Below are 12,807 nucleotides of genomic sequence, written 5' to 3'. Positions count from 1 at the left end.
TGAACGTGAAAGTTTGGTAGAAAAATAATATGAAACGTTTGCTATTATCCGTACTGTTGAACGTTTTCAAACAATATCACAATCTATTACTAAAAACGTATTCATTTTTCAGCAGAAAAAAAAACATTTCCGACAATTATTATTCAAAAAGCACACATTGTCATAAATTGCATACTTTCAGGCGCTTAATAAGAATGCTGTGGGCTAATATCGATTAACACCGAGAAAATACGTTGCTCAAACAAAACAGTCAAAGCTGGCGTTAACAGTCTAAGCTGGCGTGAAGCTGAATCGCTTGAAATTGTACTTTGAAACATTAAACATAGAAGAAAACCTTGCAAGACACAGTGGATAGCGTTTCGCTTTTCTAAAGTGGTCTACCTTTCAATTGACTGCATTTCAATAAGCAGAAATCGATCCACTTTAAATCACACACACGCCGTACGTTCTTGCTTGCCAAATGAAACTTGACTTGCCAAAGTGTGCCGTTCAATGTGTACAGGATGGGGAAAAATAACCGTACGACCATACGAAACTATAGTCAAAAGAAAGTTGATTTCTTCACGGCTTTATAAAGCTGAGAGCAACATTTTTTTCACCTCCATTCCGTATGCAGAAACCAAACATGCCGAATCGACTCGTAAGCAAATGGAAAAATTTCACCTTTCCTGCAACGGGTTCGTGGACTGTTAGAAACAAGTAAGCTCGTGCACGAGAAACCCAGAGAGGCAGGTTTATTTGCAATGGAAATGCTAGCAGAAGCTAAAGTTGGCAAAAATCAGTGCCTTCATTCGGCCACTTGCCAGATTGGCAGGAGAGTTGGCAGCAGAGGCAAGCGTAAAAAGGGGTTGAACGATGTAGAGCTTCATTTCAAACAACATTTCCGATTCAACACTTCTGCAGAAAACCGGAGAGAAACGGAAAAGGCGGAAATGTGCCAAAAGAGATTTGCTTCTGACGTGTGTCTGTGTGTGTGTGTTTATATGACCAGACGGCACATCCGGCGTTTATCACCCGACACACATTAAGGGTTCGGAAGACAGCGCTGACCGGGAAGCGGATACAAATGATGATGGAATGGATGAATGATTTTCCCCCTTCCGTCGTCCCTGGACGGGAGGGTTGGGGGGAAGGGGGGTTTGTCGGTGGGAAATATATTTCATTCCGGTACAAATGAGCGAGTGCACATGTGAAAAGTTGCGCCTCATGAATAAAAACACCTCCTTCCGAGAGGGCTTTTCGCATAGTGGCGTGGGATTTCTACCGAGCGAAGAAAAACACTTTCGGATCCCAAGGGAAGGAAGGAACGAGTTAAAAGCAGTGAGTTTGTCGTGTTTTTGCGTTTTACGAATTCCTTTCATTTCAGTGTTCTTCCCACCGCGCGAAAGCAAATTATATGAGATGTGAGAAGTGGCGCACTTTTGTTCCGCGCACCGAGCGAACGAACGAAAGCGCAATGAAAAGCTCTCTCTCGTGCCCTCTCAAGTGGTTGGGAAATATTACAAATCTTTGGCAATAAATTTCACTCTTGCTTGCGGCTCCCTTGCTTGCTGGTGCCAAAAGTGTCTTACTTTTTTTTTTATTATTTCTGCTCGCTTTATCCTTGCGAGACGAGCAGGGGTTCCCCCCCCCTTTTGCTTGTCTGTGGTTCCCATTTTTTGGAGCCTTGGAACCGTGATTTTCTTGGTACGACCATTTCAGTGTACGAAGTTTACGGCCATGAAAAATGAAGTGCACGAGAAGCGGTTGCAGCGATGGTGAAGAATATTTTAATTTGCTACAACATTGCTTCCTTCTGATGATGGCACACGTGCCTGGGTAGGGGGGGGGGGGGGGGGGTGAGTTACATGTTAGCATTCCATTACGGATGATGCAGGCATAAGTCATGTTCTCACATGATTGAACGACGTCACACCGCCTAAACGAAGTGTTGGGATGCAAACAACATCAAGCTCAATGATCGTTAGCGGACTGACGATGATGCTGATGCGCTGGGTGAAAGAAAAAGGGAACGCTTTCCTTCATCCGTGAATGATTTAAATCGAGAACCGTTTTGTTAAGCCACTCCCTTATCCCACCAGGTGAGCCGGTTAGTAAGCGCGAAAACCGTCGCTCTCTCGGGGTGCTCGGCAGGCGCACAAGCACGGTGTGGGGTGTGGCAATTTTTCTCCTCTTTCAACCAGACGTCCGGGCCACTTTCTTTCCCGAGACGAGTGCTCTTAAAGTCTGGTGGTGGGGCCACTTTTTTGTGTCACACTCGCTCGCAACACACGCTCCAAGGGGCCCGCTGTGGAAACCTCCTCCCCTGGGAGGGTCGAGCAAAAAGATTGAGGCAACTACAGGGAAAACCACTTCGCGAATTCGCGTGAGATGATAAATCGGGGAGTGGGAAAAAAAGCAAAGAAAAAAAAAGCCCTCTCGAGCAACGACCCCCTCGCTATTGTGGAGCATTTTGTTGAAGGTGTGGTTTTTTTTTTGTTTTCCTTTACTTTCCCGTCAGACAGGGGGGAAGCCGTCTGTTCGATTCATCATCGTTGCGCCTGGCTACGAGCGTTTTGCCTACGGAGAATTTAGCCTTGCGAGTGTTTGACTGTGTATTGCTTTTGATCAAAATTAAATTTCATCTTGTATGCAGAAGAAGCCTCCTTCTTTCTGGGCTTAACGTATTCCGGGTATGCAGGGTATCCGTGGCACCACTTTTTGAACTGTCTTCTCAGTCAGTTTTGGGCCAGCAAAGGGAAGTTGAATTAAATAATATAGATGGCGTACTTTGTGCGATGATGATGATGATGCCGCATAACAGGCACGAGTGCAAATATTTTATGCAAACGAAGGCAAGAGATATTTTGGGGATAGACGGGCGAAGGTTGTGTGATACATTCGTGTGACTTTCTTCACTTTCCTGTCCAGTGGAAAAGCAGGGAAAACCGGTGACGTGCAACGAACGTGTGATACGATGAGCACTGTGTGAAAAATGAAGGCCCAACCAATTTGCTGCTTAGTTAGGTTAAATGTAATAATAAAAATAATGCAAAAATGTTTTCAGCCTAACACATTTAAGCCACTAATCATCCCATTCAACCAGTAACCATATGCAGCGGTAACAAACCTTTATTACCTACATTAGTTTTAAATGATTTACAGTTTTTCGAATAATTTTGCGAGTTGCAACAAACATAAATTTTCCACATTATGCCATAAAAACTCAATAGAGTGCTTGGTTATACTCATATCACCTGAAATTAAAATGAGCAAAGACTTATGTCCAGATAACCGTCACTGAGAGAGGCTTTTTGAGATACTTATTGGGTGTAAGGAACACTCATTTGGGCCTGGGTCTTTGAACATGTGACGGAATCAGTTATTGAATAGCAAACTGTTTATATTTCTCTATTTATGCCTACAACAGTACACACGATGACTGCAAATTAGATGAAAATTACAAAAAAAGAAATTTGAATTTAGTAGTGCTTCTGGAAACTTCAAATTCACTTTGATACGTAAAATTTTAACTCTGACTTCCGTCAACCGAAGGTAATCTAAATTAAAAGTATTATGATTGACATTCACATTCACTACCCACTGTGCAGCAGAGTGCTTTGCCCAATTTGTCTCTTGTTAGGACCAGAGCAGCAGTTCCTTCGATATGTCCTCGCCCGTAAGACTGTTCCAGAATTTGTTAGAAGATTTTTCTCGGCATCGTTAACATCACACGCAAAAAAAAATTCGACCAAAAAGAATACCCCACATTACTCTTCACTGACACAACACGCAGACCGACACGATTCCTGTTCCTGTTTTTGAGTGTTAGCGCTCGTTTGGAAAGAAGCCTGTGGGAGAAAAGTGCGCGGGGGGGGGGGGGGGAGGGGGGGGTGAGCAAAGCATTTTCATCCACTTTTTTGGTGCTGTTGTTTACCCCCTTTTTCTTGCATTCGCTTGCGCATTCGTTCCAGCCCGTAGGAAACGGAACCGGCGAATCGTGCGCCCGCAAGGAGCAACGAGTTCATTTTATAAATTCATTATTTTCGCACATCACTTCCTCGCGGGCTGGCGGGATAAAAATACGTTTCTTGCGAGCGCCGCTGCGATGATGAGAAGCGTACAGCGTGATCCCATCATGCCGCGTTGGCTTGAAATCAGCGAAGCTTCTTCAGTCTTTCTACAGGGGTTTTTTTTACTTCGTATTTTAATGAGAAGGTAGAAAGGAATAATACACAAAAAATCCACGTGCAAGGAAATTGTGTGCGGTTTTGTGCCACGCTGTACCGAAAATGAAAGGCTGTTTAATCCTTTTCTGCTCTTCCACCCGGGGTACAATGGAGGCGCATTGTGAATTGCAAACGAGAGCTTCCCGGGGGAGCTTACGACGAGTGTCGCAGTGAACAATTCCATTTTTGTGATTGTTCACGGTTGCAGGGACTTGCTTGCAAAAGCGTGCATTTCGTGACATTCAATTTGTGCCGGAAAGTGAGAAAACAGTCAATGCAGTGGAAGGGCCGTGGACACTTTCTTGACGCGATTGAGAGCATCTCTCGCCAAGGGAGTGCACCAAGAGGAAGTATCGCCTTGTCCGGGCTTGCGGAGGAGGAAGTGAATGAATGTGAAAATAGACTGGAACTGAAATTGCACTTTCCAGACACGTCACTCGGCGAGGCAACGGAACAGTGGTTGAAAAGAACTTCATACACTTGTTTTTTTTTTTTTTTGCTTACTTGTCCTAAGATGGAGTTCGGTAAGCATAGCTTGTTTCTTCCACAAACCGTTGCCACATCTGGCGGCTTGTGAACGGTTTTATGTTGTTGTATCTTTTTCTCGAGGGCTGCCTCACTAGTCAGCATAAATTTGGTACTTTGTGTGCCCTGTCCAATTTGCCTTTTGCTATTTTCTGTCCTTTGCGGGCTGTGCGCTGCTTCATGACAATAATGTTGCAAATACAATTTCACCGATCGGGTTTGTGGATTTTTATGAGAGAAAGGAGGGATGATATTTTAGCCTACTTTATGCACACCTTCAATTGGTTCCGGTTGCATGAAATCTATTTGGTTCGCTATCATATGGGAAAGAAATTTCCTTTTTTATTACTTTACGTTTGGCATCTTCGGGCGCTATTTTCGTGGAAATCTTTTCAATACAATACTTGGGTTTGTTTAATATCTATGCTCAGAAGCGCTGTCTAGTGCTTCTCTTTTTTCCCTTTGTATTTTAATCTTATATTTTCATTCAATTTGACTACTTAAGCCTCTAAAATAAAGCTGCTTAGTGTTTATCATTGCCCATTTTTTACACGTCCCACAAATGACTTAAAAGCTTCTTTTCGACAAACAAAAAAGCTGTCCCATTGCCAGCACACCAGCGCTGTTCCGAACATGTGCGCGTACACTTACACACGCGCGTTGAAAATGTAATTAAAAAGTTTAATTAAAAACTTATGTTCCCTCCACGCTGGTGACCGGAAGTGAATATGTTTCGGACCATCCGCCGGGCCGAGCCGGATAGGGCCAGCACATTAATCTCCGCTGCATCGTCCTAATGACTTTGCCTCCCGGTACGTACGGTTCGTGCAGGTGATTAAGGCGAGGCACCGGAAGGAGCAAACCGACGAAAACATTATTTCATTTTCACTGTACTGTCCAAGGATTTCCTGTCTTGCCTGTTGTTTTTTTTTGTTTTTAAATCAACTCTCCAAGGATATGGTGTGTGTGAGTGCTTTCCCTTGGCTCCCAGGGGCACAACAGCAGCAGTACGTGTGCGAGGTACCACGGGTTTCAGCTGTGCTGTTGTCCCGGATGTTGCCTGATTCTAGAAAATCATGTTCCTCATTCCCCGCCTGCCACTGCCGTAGAACACACGTCACGATGGTCATTTTTCACGCCGTGAGCAGGAAAGGAGAGTGAAAAAACAACTACAACGCTGAAGGAAATCCGATCGGATGGGAAGGAAGGAATTTAATAAACATTGCCATCCGCCAAAGGGACTACAAACGCGGCGGCGGTGGCTGTGGGTTGACACGACCGTCATCGTGTTTATTTGTGCCATAAAAAAGAAAAAACGGTGATTCAAACAAACCGGGTCAGATCTGCGCCAGAAACGCCAGAAATCGGAACACCGGCGGAGAGATCGATTTTATTGTCTAAAGTACAAGACAACAAACTACTTTACACTGTTACACACCGCTTCCCAGTTACAACTGTCATTCGATGTAATTCGGGTGATTGTACGTTGTTCAATCAATTTGCCGTTCCACAGCTGGCTAGAGGAAGCGCTGCACCATCTGGTACCAAAATTGGTGGCATTACAATTGCAATGCTGCTCGAACATTAGGCGACACAGCGCGCTCTCTTCTCCCTCTCTGTCGGTGGGGAAGTATAAACCCTCGGGAAAATAAAGAAACAGTCTGACAAAGTCTCCAAAGGAATGGAAACGGTATCGTCCTCTAAAAAAGACACTCCGAACACGAACAAGCGCACGGGAGGAACAACAAAAAACTCCAACACAGAAAACAGTAACTCCCATTCACTTGTCTCGAGAAAGTAGTGTGTGTGTGTATGTGTGTGTGTACACATTGCTGAACTTCAGCACCGTTCGATGACGTTCCGTTCCGAGCAGCGAGGCCAAGACCTTAGTGTGAGAAAAATGATACAAACGTTCGCTAACAGATACGGGCAGATGGAGACACACATTCCGATGCATGAGTGTGCAAGATTGTGCTGAAATATTAATACGGTAAAAAGGGCGAGGCGTGTGGCGTGGTAATGGAACACAATGATTTGGAGAAAGCTGCAACTCCAACGTGTGTGTGTCTTTGCGAGCGTGTTTGGTATTACGTTTCTAGTCTCACTCTGAAGACACAGCCCAGATAAGAGAAAGAGAGATAGACCAAAAAAGAAGTAAACGTTTCTATAACAAGAAACTGGTGAAGTTTGTTAGTATTATCAACCTTCTTACAGGGGGATTACTGTTGCAGGTTCACTCGAGTACTGTTCGCTAATGGGTTTCTGTGCTTCGCTTTCAGGAGATCATCGGCTTGCCAATATAGTTCGTTGCTATTTAGCCTTTTAGTCGTCTACTTCAAAGGCTTGAACATATGCTCAGGAGAAAATCTGGACATAATCTGCAAAAGCGCCGGTAATGCTCTGGCACTCTCATTACGCACTCTTGGTGAAGGATACTACTATTCAAGATATTGATAGCCACGTAGGTTATAATTAGCTTGTTATACACAACACCCAGGAACATTGGCAATCAAATGTCAAACCCCGAACAGAACGTAGTCAAAGCATCAAACTCATTTTAAGCCGCCTGGATGTACGATGTTTAGGCGATGTTGGGATTGGTCTTAATGTGCTATTAATATCATAGCATTAATACTTATCTCGAGTGTACTCAATAGAAACTAGCACTTATATAGATCCATTAGAACAGCCCGTGATGGATATGCTGTTAATCAGTGTATTAAAACCCAAATAAATAGATGCGTTGAATTTTTGGGCTTAGGTAAATAATATTATGATATCCTTCGTTTGATCTTCGTAATGATCTTGTCGTGTTGTGCCTTGTGAAGCAAAGATTTCTAATTTTATAATCAAATTTGAAGAAAAAACAGTTCTGTATAACCTACATTTATAAGTTAGTTCCAAAGTTAATGCACAAATTAATCATACTATGAGTTGCTTCTTGTGATTCTATAATCTTATTGGAAGAGCTTTATGCCACATCTTCAATAAATTGCTCCCGATTCGCTTTCTAACCAAGCTCAATTAGTCTCTCAATCATTTACTTCCGTGTGCATTACCGTCAGTGGTTATACCACCCGACACACACTCAACCTTGAGCATCCCACATCCACCCATATCGCCCAGAGACTGCCGAGCTGGCATTCAGGGTCAGAAGACCCTACAAAAGGCACTGCACAAAAAAGCTTTTAACCCCCCCCCCCCCCTCGAAACCACCCCTTCCTTGCCCACCCCTGGCCACTATTCATTATAATTACTTACTGGTAGCGACGTTCGGTTACAGTGCGTTTTCACGATTTCCGGGTAGCCGTAGATCTTCAGGAACAGAAACGTTCCCTGGATGATGAGGAAAATGAAAATTAATTTTGACATTTATTATACCACGGGTGCCGTGGTGCGCCGGCCCTGCGAAACCCTTGCGGCTGCTGTGGACAGTAGTGTTGCGTTTGTGTTTGTACCGGCAACCGGGTTGTCCGGCCGCGCTCATTCCACGCTTTGCTCTGCGCGCTGATCGACACGAGTAACGCTACGGCGTTGCGTATGGTGGTGTTGCTGGTGCTTACTGTGCCTGTTCCGACGAAGCGCTGGACCACCGGACGCTCTTAACTAACTGACATAGAGAGGTGCGATACCACGAGTTGGTGTTTTTTATTTTGTTCTCTTCCTTTAATGGTTCACTATCAAATTCGGTGCAGTGCAGTTGCCTGCAGTGGCTCTTTCTGGGAAGGTATCGATGATGGGAAAGGAGGATGTTAATTAAATATAAATTCATCAGTTAACCGTTGGCAGTGTCGTTGACGTTCATGGTGGGGAGATTGGATATGAAAGTCGTCGCAAAATGTTACCATTTCACTATTAAAGCCTTTGACTGCACTGTACAGTGCTCTGTACATTATTTAAGCAACGATCAAAGTGGACAAACTTCAAGGCACACATAAATCAATACGATACGCAATAATTGATGAAGACAGCAAAGTTTATTCTCTGAATGGAGCAAATGGTTTGCAGTGAGAACACATTGATTTTCCACCCCCACCAAAAAAGTGCACCCACACACTGGCCGGTGAACGTGTCAAGAACATTGACTTCGTGGTGACATCTGTCACATTAGGTGACCGCTTCACATCAGAGGCGCTTAAATGCGGTAAACGTGCGGTTCGCTTTATCAGCCACATCAAAACCCCGCGACACGATAATCTACTTCGAATGTGATCAGTTGATGACAGCTACATTATAGTTTAATCCAGTGCAATTTTGGCTGTGCTTTAACTTGTGGGACGTACTGCAGGTGAGTTTAAACGATTTTTGTCTTAATATGCTACTAAAATTAGCGATTGAAACATGAATAAGCACAGAAACAGCATCAAAATGCAGCTCATTGTCAATTGAGTTGAATTTGCCTGCATTTAAACACGAGAGCTTAATGCATTGTGTTGTAATCGTAAAAGCTTCCATTCCAAATGAACCATATGAACAAAACCCAACCTAACATTTGCATAACAATACCGACTGTACTTGTAAGCGTTTTTCTAACCCGAACTCCACCAACAAGTGTCAACGTTTATGTGTTATGGTGGCCCCACAGTGGGCCGTTTTGGAAATGAAAGTCCATCAGGATGCGTTTTTTTTCTGGTCTCTCATATCTGCCCAGTAGTCACACCGATCGTTCCCATAACCAAACTCACTATTCATCGGAGCCATCGTTTTTTAGCGCCACTGAATAGATTGAAGTAGAGAGTTCAAATTAGAATCAGGTGCAGTAGTGGGTACGTTTTTGCTTGTTTACCCCCCGCTAGAACATGTGATAGGATGTGTATGTGTTCTATATTTTCCACCATTGCCGCAAATAAAAAAAAAAGAGCAGGACTATCACCAAAACTGACAGAATGCAATTTCACAACGACATAACGTTTTCGATACGATCATCCGGGGAGTACGGGTTTTGGATGAAAGAGACCATATCGAGGGATTTTTCGAGCGAAAGAGATTAAAAGAGAGATAGAGCGCCCTTTGTGGCGGGAGGGAAAATGGGAATATTTGACGAAGCGGCGAGGTACAAAACACAACAAAAACACAGTCCATTCGTTCCATCCCAGCCCAGCTCGTTTGTCAACTTGGCATCATCGATGGGAGTGCCCCATGTTGGGCGATAAATGTGTAAAATAATGCAAACAACCACCTATCCGCCATAATCGTTTCACGATCGTTTGTGCGCCCGTGCGATGTGGACACAGAGGGCGGCGGAGGCGTGTTTTATGAAAGGCGCACAAAACATAACGAGATGGTGATTGGGAAGGAGAACAGAGTGGTATTATGGGGAAGCAGAAAGAGTGAAAATGTGTGCTGCCTGTCTCGCAGTAGCAACATAAATTGCAAAACAGTGCACGAACAAGTGTGTTCCTGCTGCTGTTGATGATGATGATGATGGTGGCGATAGTCAAATAATTAAACGCCAATGTCTTTGTTGATTTTCCTCTGGTATGTTACGTAGTTTTCGGGCGGTTTGTTTTGCACGGGGTTTGAGAATTGGCTATTGTGCAGAAGCTGTCAGCTGCCAACAGCCAGGAGCAACAAAACAGCAGGATTTAGCTTTATTGGAGTGGCTTCTGCGTATTTGCACATCCTTTCCGCATGCGGGCGCGCAAATGGGACAATAAGTGGAAGTGTTTCGAAAAAAAAATCGTCCTTTGTTCTGAAAGCCTCTTTTTATTATGCTTTTTTTAACGTTACACATCTGATGTGTTCTGTGCTGTGGTTGTCGGTTGGGAAAGGATGTGTTTGATAAATAGTAACGTGCTTTTATATCGGAGATATTTTGGTTTTTTGCTTCCAGATTTATGGCATGCAATATTGCGTTTCATAACCAAAAAGAATTTTATGAATTTATAAAAAAAGGTTTCTGGTTTGATTTTTTATGCAAAATTGTAAAGCAACTGATTTTGCCTTGTGATGATATAAAAAAAGAAACGAAAAAAATTCACTAAAATATATTATAACAACATACATACTTTTTTGAGAGGATCATACCTCCCTTTTAAGTTTTTGTATATATTATACAAATATATGTTAGTTTATTCAGCCAAGACGGCTGCTACAGGGCCAAACGGATTTGATTCCTATCCGGACCGTTCTCGGGCAACCAATACCCAATTCCGCTATCCGGAACAGAAAAAAAGTTTTTTAAGCGTCTTATCGAATCTTTTCATGATCAATTTGATTGATTTTGTGCTAAATAAATGTTGACAAATCTTTTAAAATTTTCAAATAATGTCTGTATGTAAAATTGAATAGTTATGCATTACGAATTCACCAAAAATGCTTGATAACATCAAAGATAATCAACGGTAATATTCTACAATATTAATTTGAATTCACGCCTCTCAATCAAACAAAAGCGAAAATTATGTTTGATAAGGATTTTGCACAAATTTGATTGAATTTTGAGCTATTATGTTTGCAAGGCTTTAAACTTATATTCATGATAAAGAATATAGTTGTTTTAGTCGTCAAAAAAGCTCTTAAATTGTGTGTGATCTTGTGTAATAGCGGCCTTAATATTTTGAACGCCAAAGAAACAAATTAACATTTGATTTGTAATTGAATATTAAAAGAGTAACAAAAGGTCATGATATATAAGATTGAACATGAAACTCCAATTTCCATGCCGTTCGGCATATATGCAACATTTTAACTGCGAAAAACACCCAAATATTCAGGTTCCGTTTTGATTGATTCCCTCCCCTAACAACCGTGCCTAAATGTTTCAATATTTCAGGCCGTTAATGTTAAACGCAAATTGTTCAGTTTGGCTACATCCCGCCGCATAACCCCCCTTCAAAACTACAAATAACACGAATCGGCGAAAATTAGCACATTCCACAGTCGAACGCGCACGCAACCGGTTTGCGCTTTCCGGGCGACAAGACTCCACCGCCAGTATCCACAGCACAAACCCTGTCAGATTTCGCACTTGATTGAGAGATTGGGAACCGTTTCCTTCGTGTCGTGGAACTCAATCACTGTCACAGTTGAAACTTCATTTATCAGAAGCACATGCGCGCGCGCGCCGGGGAACGGGCGAAGAAGACCTTCAATAACATATTCATAATCTCCACTGTTGCTGCTGCTGCTGCTGCTGCTGCTACGGCTTCAACCGGGTTTGGCCATCGTCCTTTGCGCCACACAATACAACCAAACACACAAACAGACACAGACAAATACGCACAATAATATATGCTGAAGGCTCTCCATCAGAAACAATGTCACTAATTTCGTAATTCCGGATGCGGATAACGAATGAATGCACATCAGGATAAGTGCACAGCTGCAACGGACCACAACACCGACTGTGGGGTGTGGTGGTTGTTGGGAGGGTCGGCTCGGGTGCGATGTGCGTGAGATGCAAATTGTGTATGTGCTCCCGTTGTTTTAATGGGTTACCGCATACCACCACACACACACACACACACACACACACACACACACACACACACACACGTGCTCTGTTCACTTGCGTTCACAAACATTTGCTTAATGTGACAGTTCGTCCTTTCCTTCCTTCCTTCCTGCTATGTTTGGCACAGCAAATGGGGACGCACAGAATGGGAGGAGAGAATTCGGGGAAGGAAAATTAATTTTCAATCCAACCACCGAAACCGTACGTCCGAGGTTTTCGGGGCTACGGGAACCGTACCGTCCGCACAACACACACACACAGAGTTTGCGTGCTAAAAGGAGCTGTGTGACCGCGGCGCAAGGGGGAATTTGAGTGTGTGTCCGCACTGGTTGACCGCGACTGACTGGTTTTGATCGGTCGGCAAATCGGGGTCCGTATGTGTTTCCCATGGTTCCGTGCTCCGGCTTCCTGACGTCACCGTGTGCACACTCGTCATGAGTGCGGTACGTGCGAGAAATTGGTGGCACTCTTCCAAGTCGGGCGCAGGTCCGCCCGCAGAGTGTTTTAAAAACAATTGAACGCCCCCGGAACACCATCAGCCGTTGCGTGTGGATGCAGTTCGGGATGCGTCCGAGGAGTGTGTGTGCAGCAATGTGTGCTGTTCGGGGAGCATTTCTT

General features: G+C 43.6%; 1 protein-coding gene across 19 annotated transcripts in view; it reads right to left on the bottom strand.

Annotated features, from left to right (window-relative positions):
- The window catches only part of LOC1277113 (collagen alpha-1(XVIII) chain), a 195,670-nt gene that overhangs the window by 65,845 nt on the left and 117,018 nt on the right, over positions 1 to 12,807 (bottom strand). For 17 of the 19 annotated variants that reach the window (XM_061663395.1, XM_061663400.1, XM_061663403.1 and 14 more), the window contains exon 5: positions 7,995 to 8,069. The exons of the other annotated variants lie outside the window; for them this stretch is intronic. In XM_061663395.1, coding sequence (XP_061519379.1) covers positions 7,995 to 8,069 — 75 coding nt within the window. The remainder of the gene's footprint in view (positions 1 to 7,994; positions 8,070 to 12,807) is intronic. 19 annotated transcript variants of the gene reach the window in all.

The sequence above is a fragment of the Anopheles gambiae genome, chromosome 2, assembly GCF_943734735.2.
Source record: "Anopheles gambiae chromosome 2, idAnoGambNW_F1_1, whole genome shotgun sequence".
NCBI lineage: Eukaryota > Metazoa > Arthropoda > Insecta > Diptera > Culicidae > Anopheles > Anopheles gambiae.
This window is presented reverse-complemented; position numbering and strand designations above follow the sequence as displayed.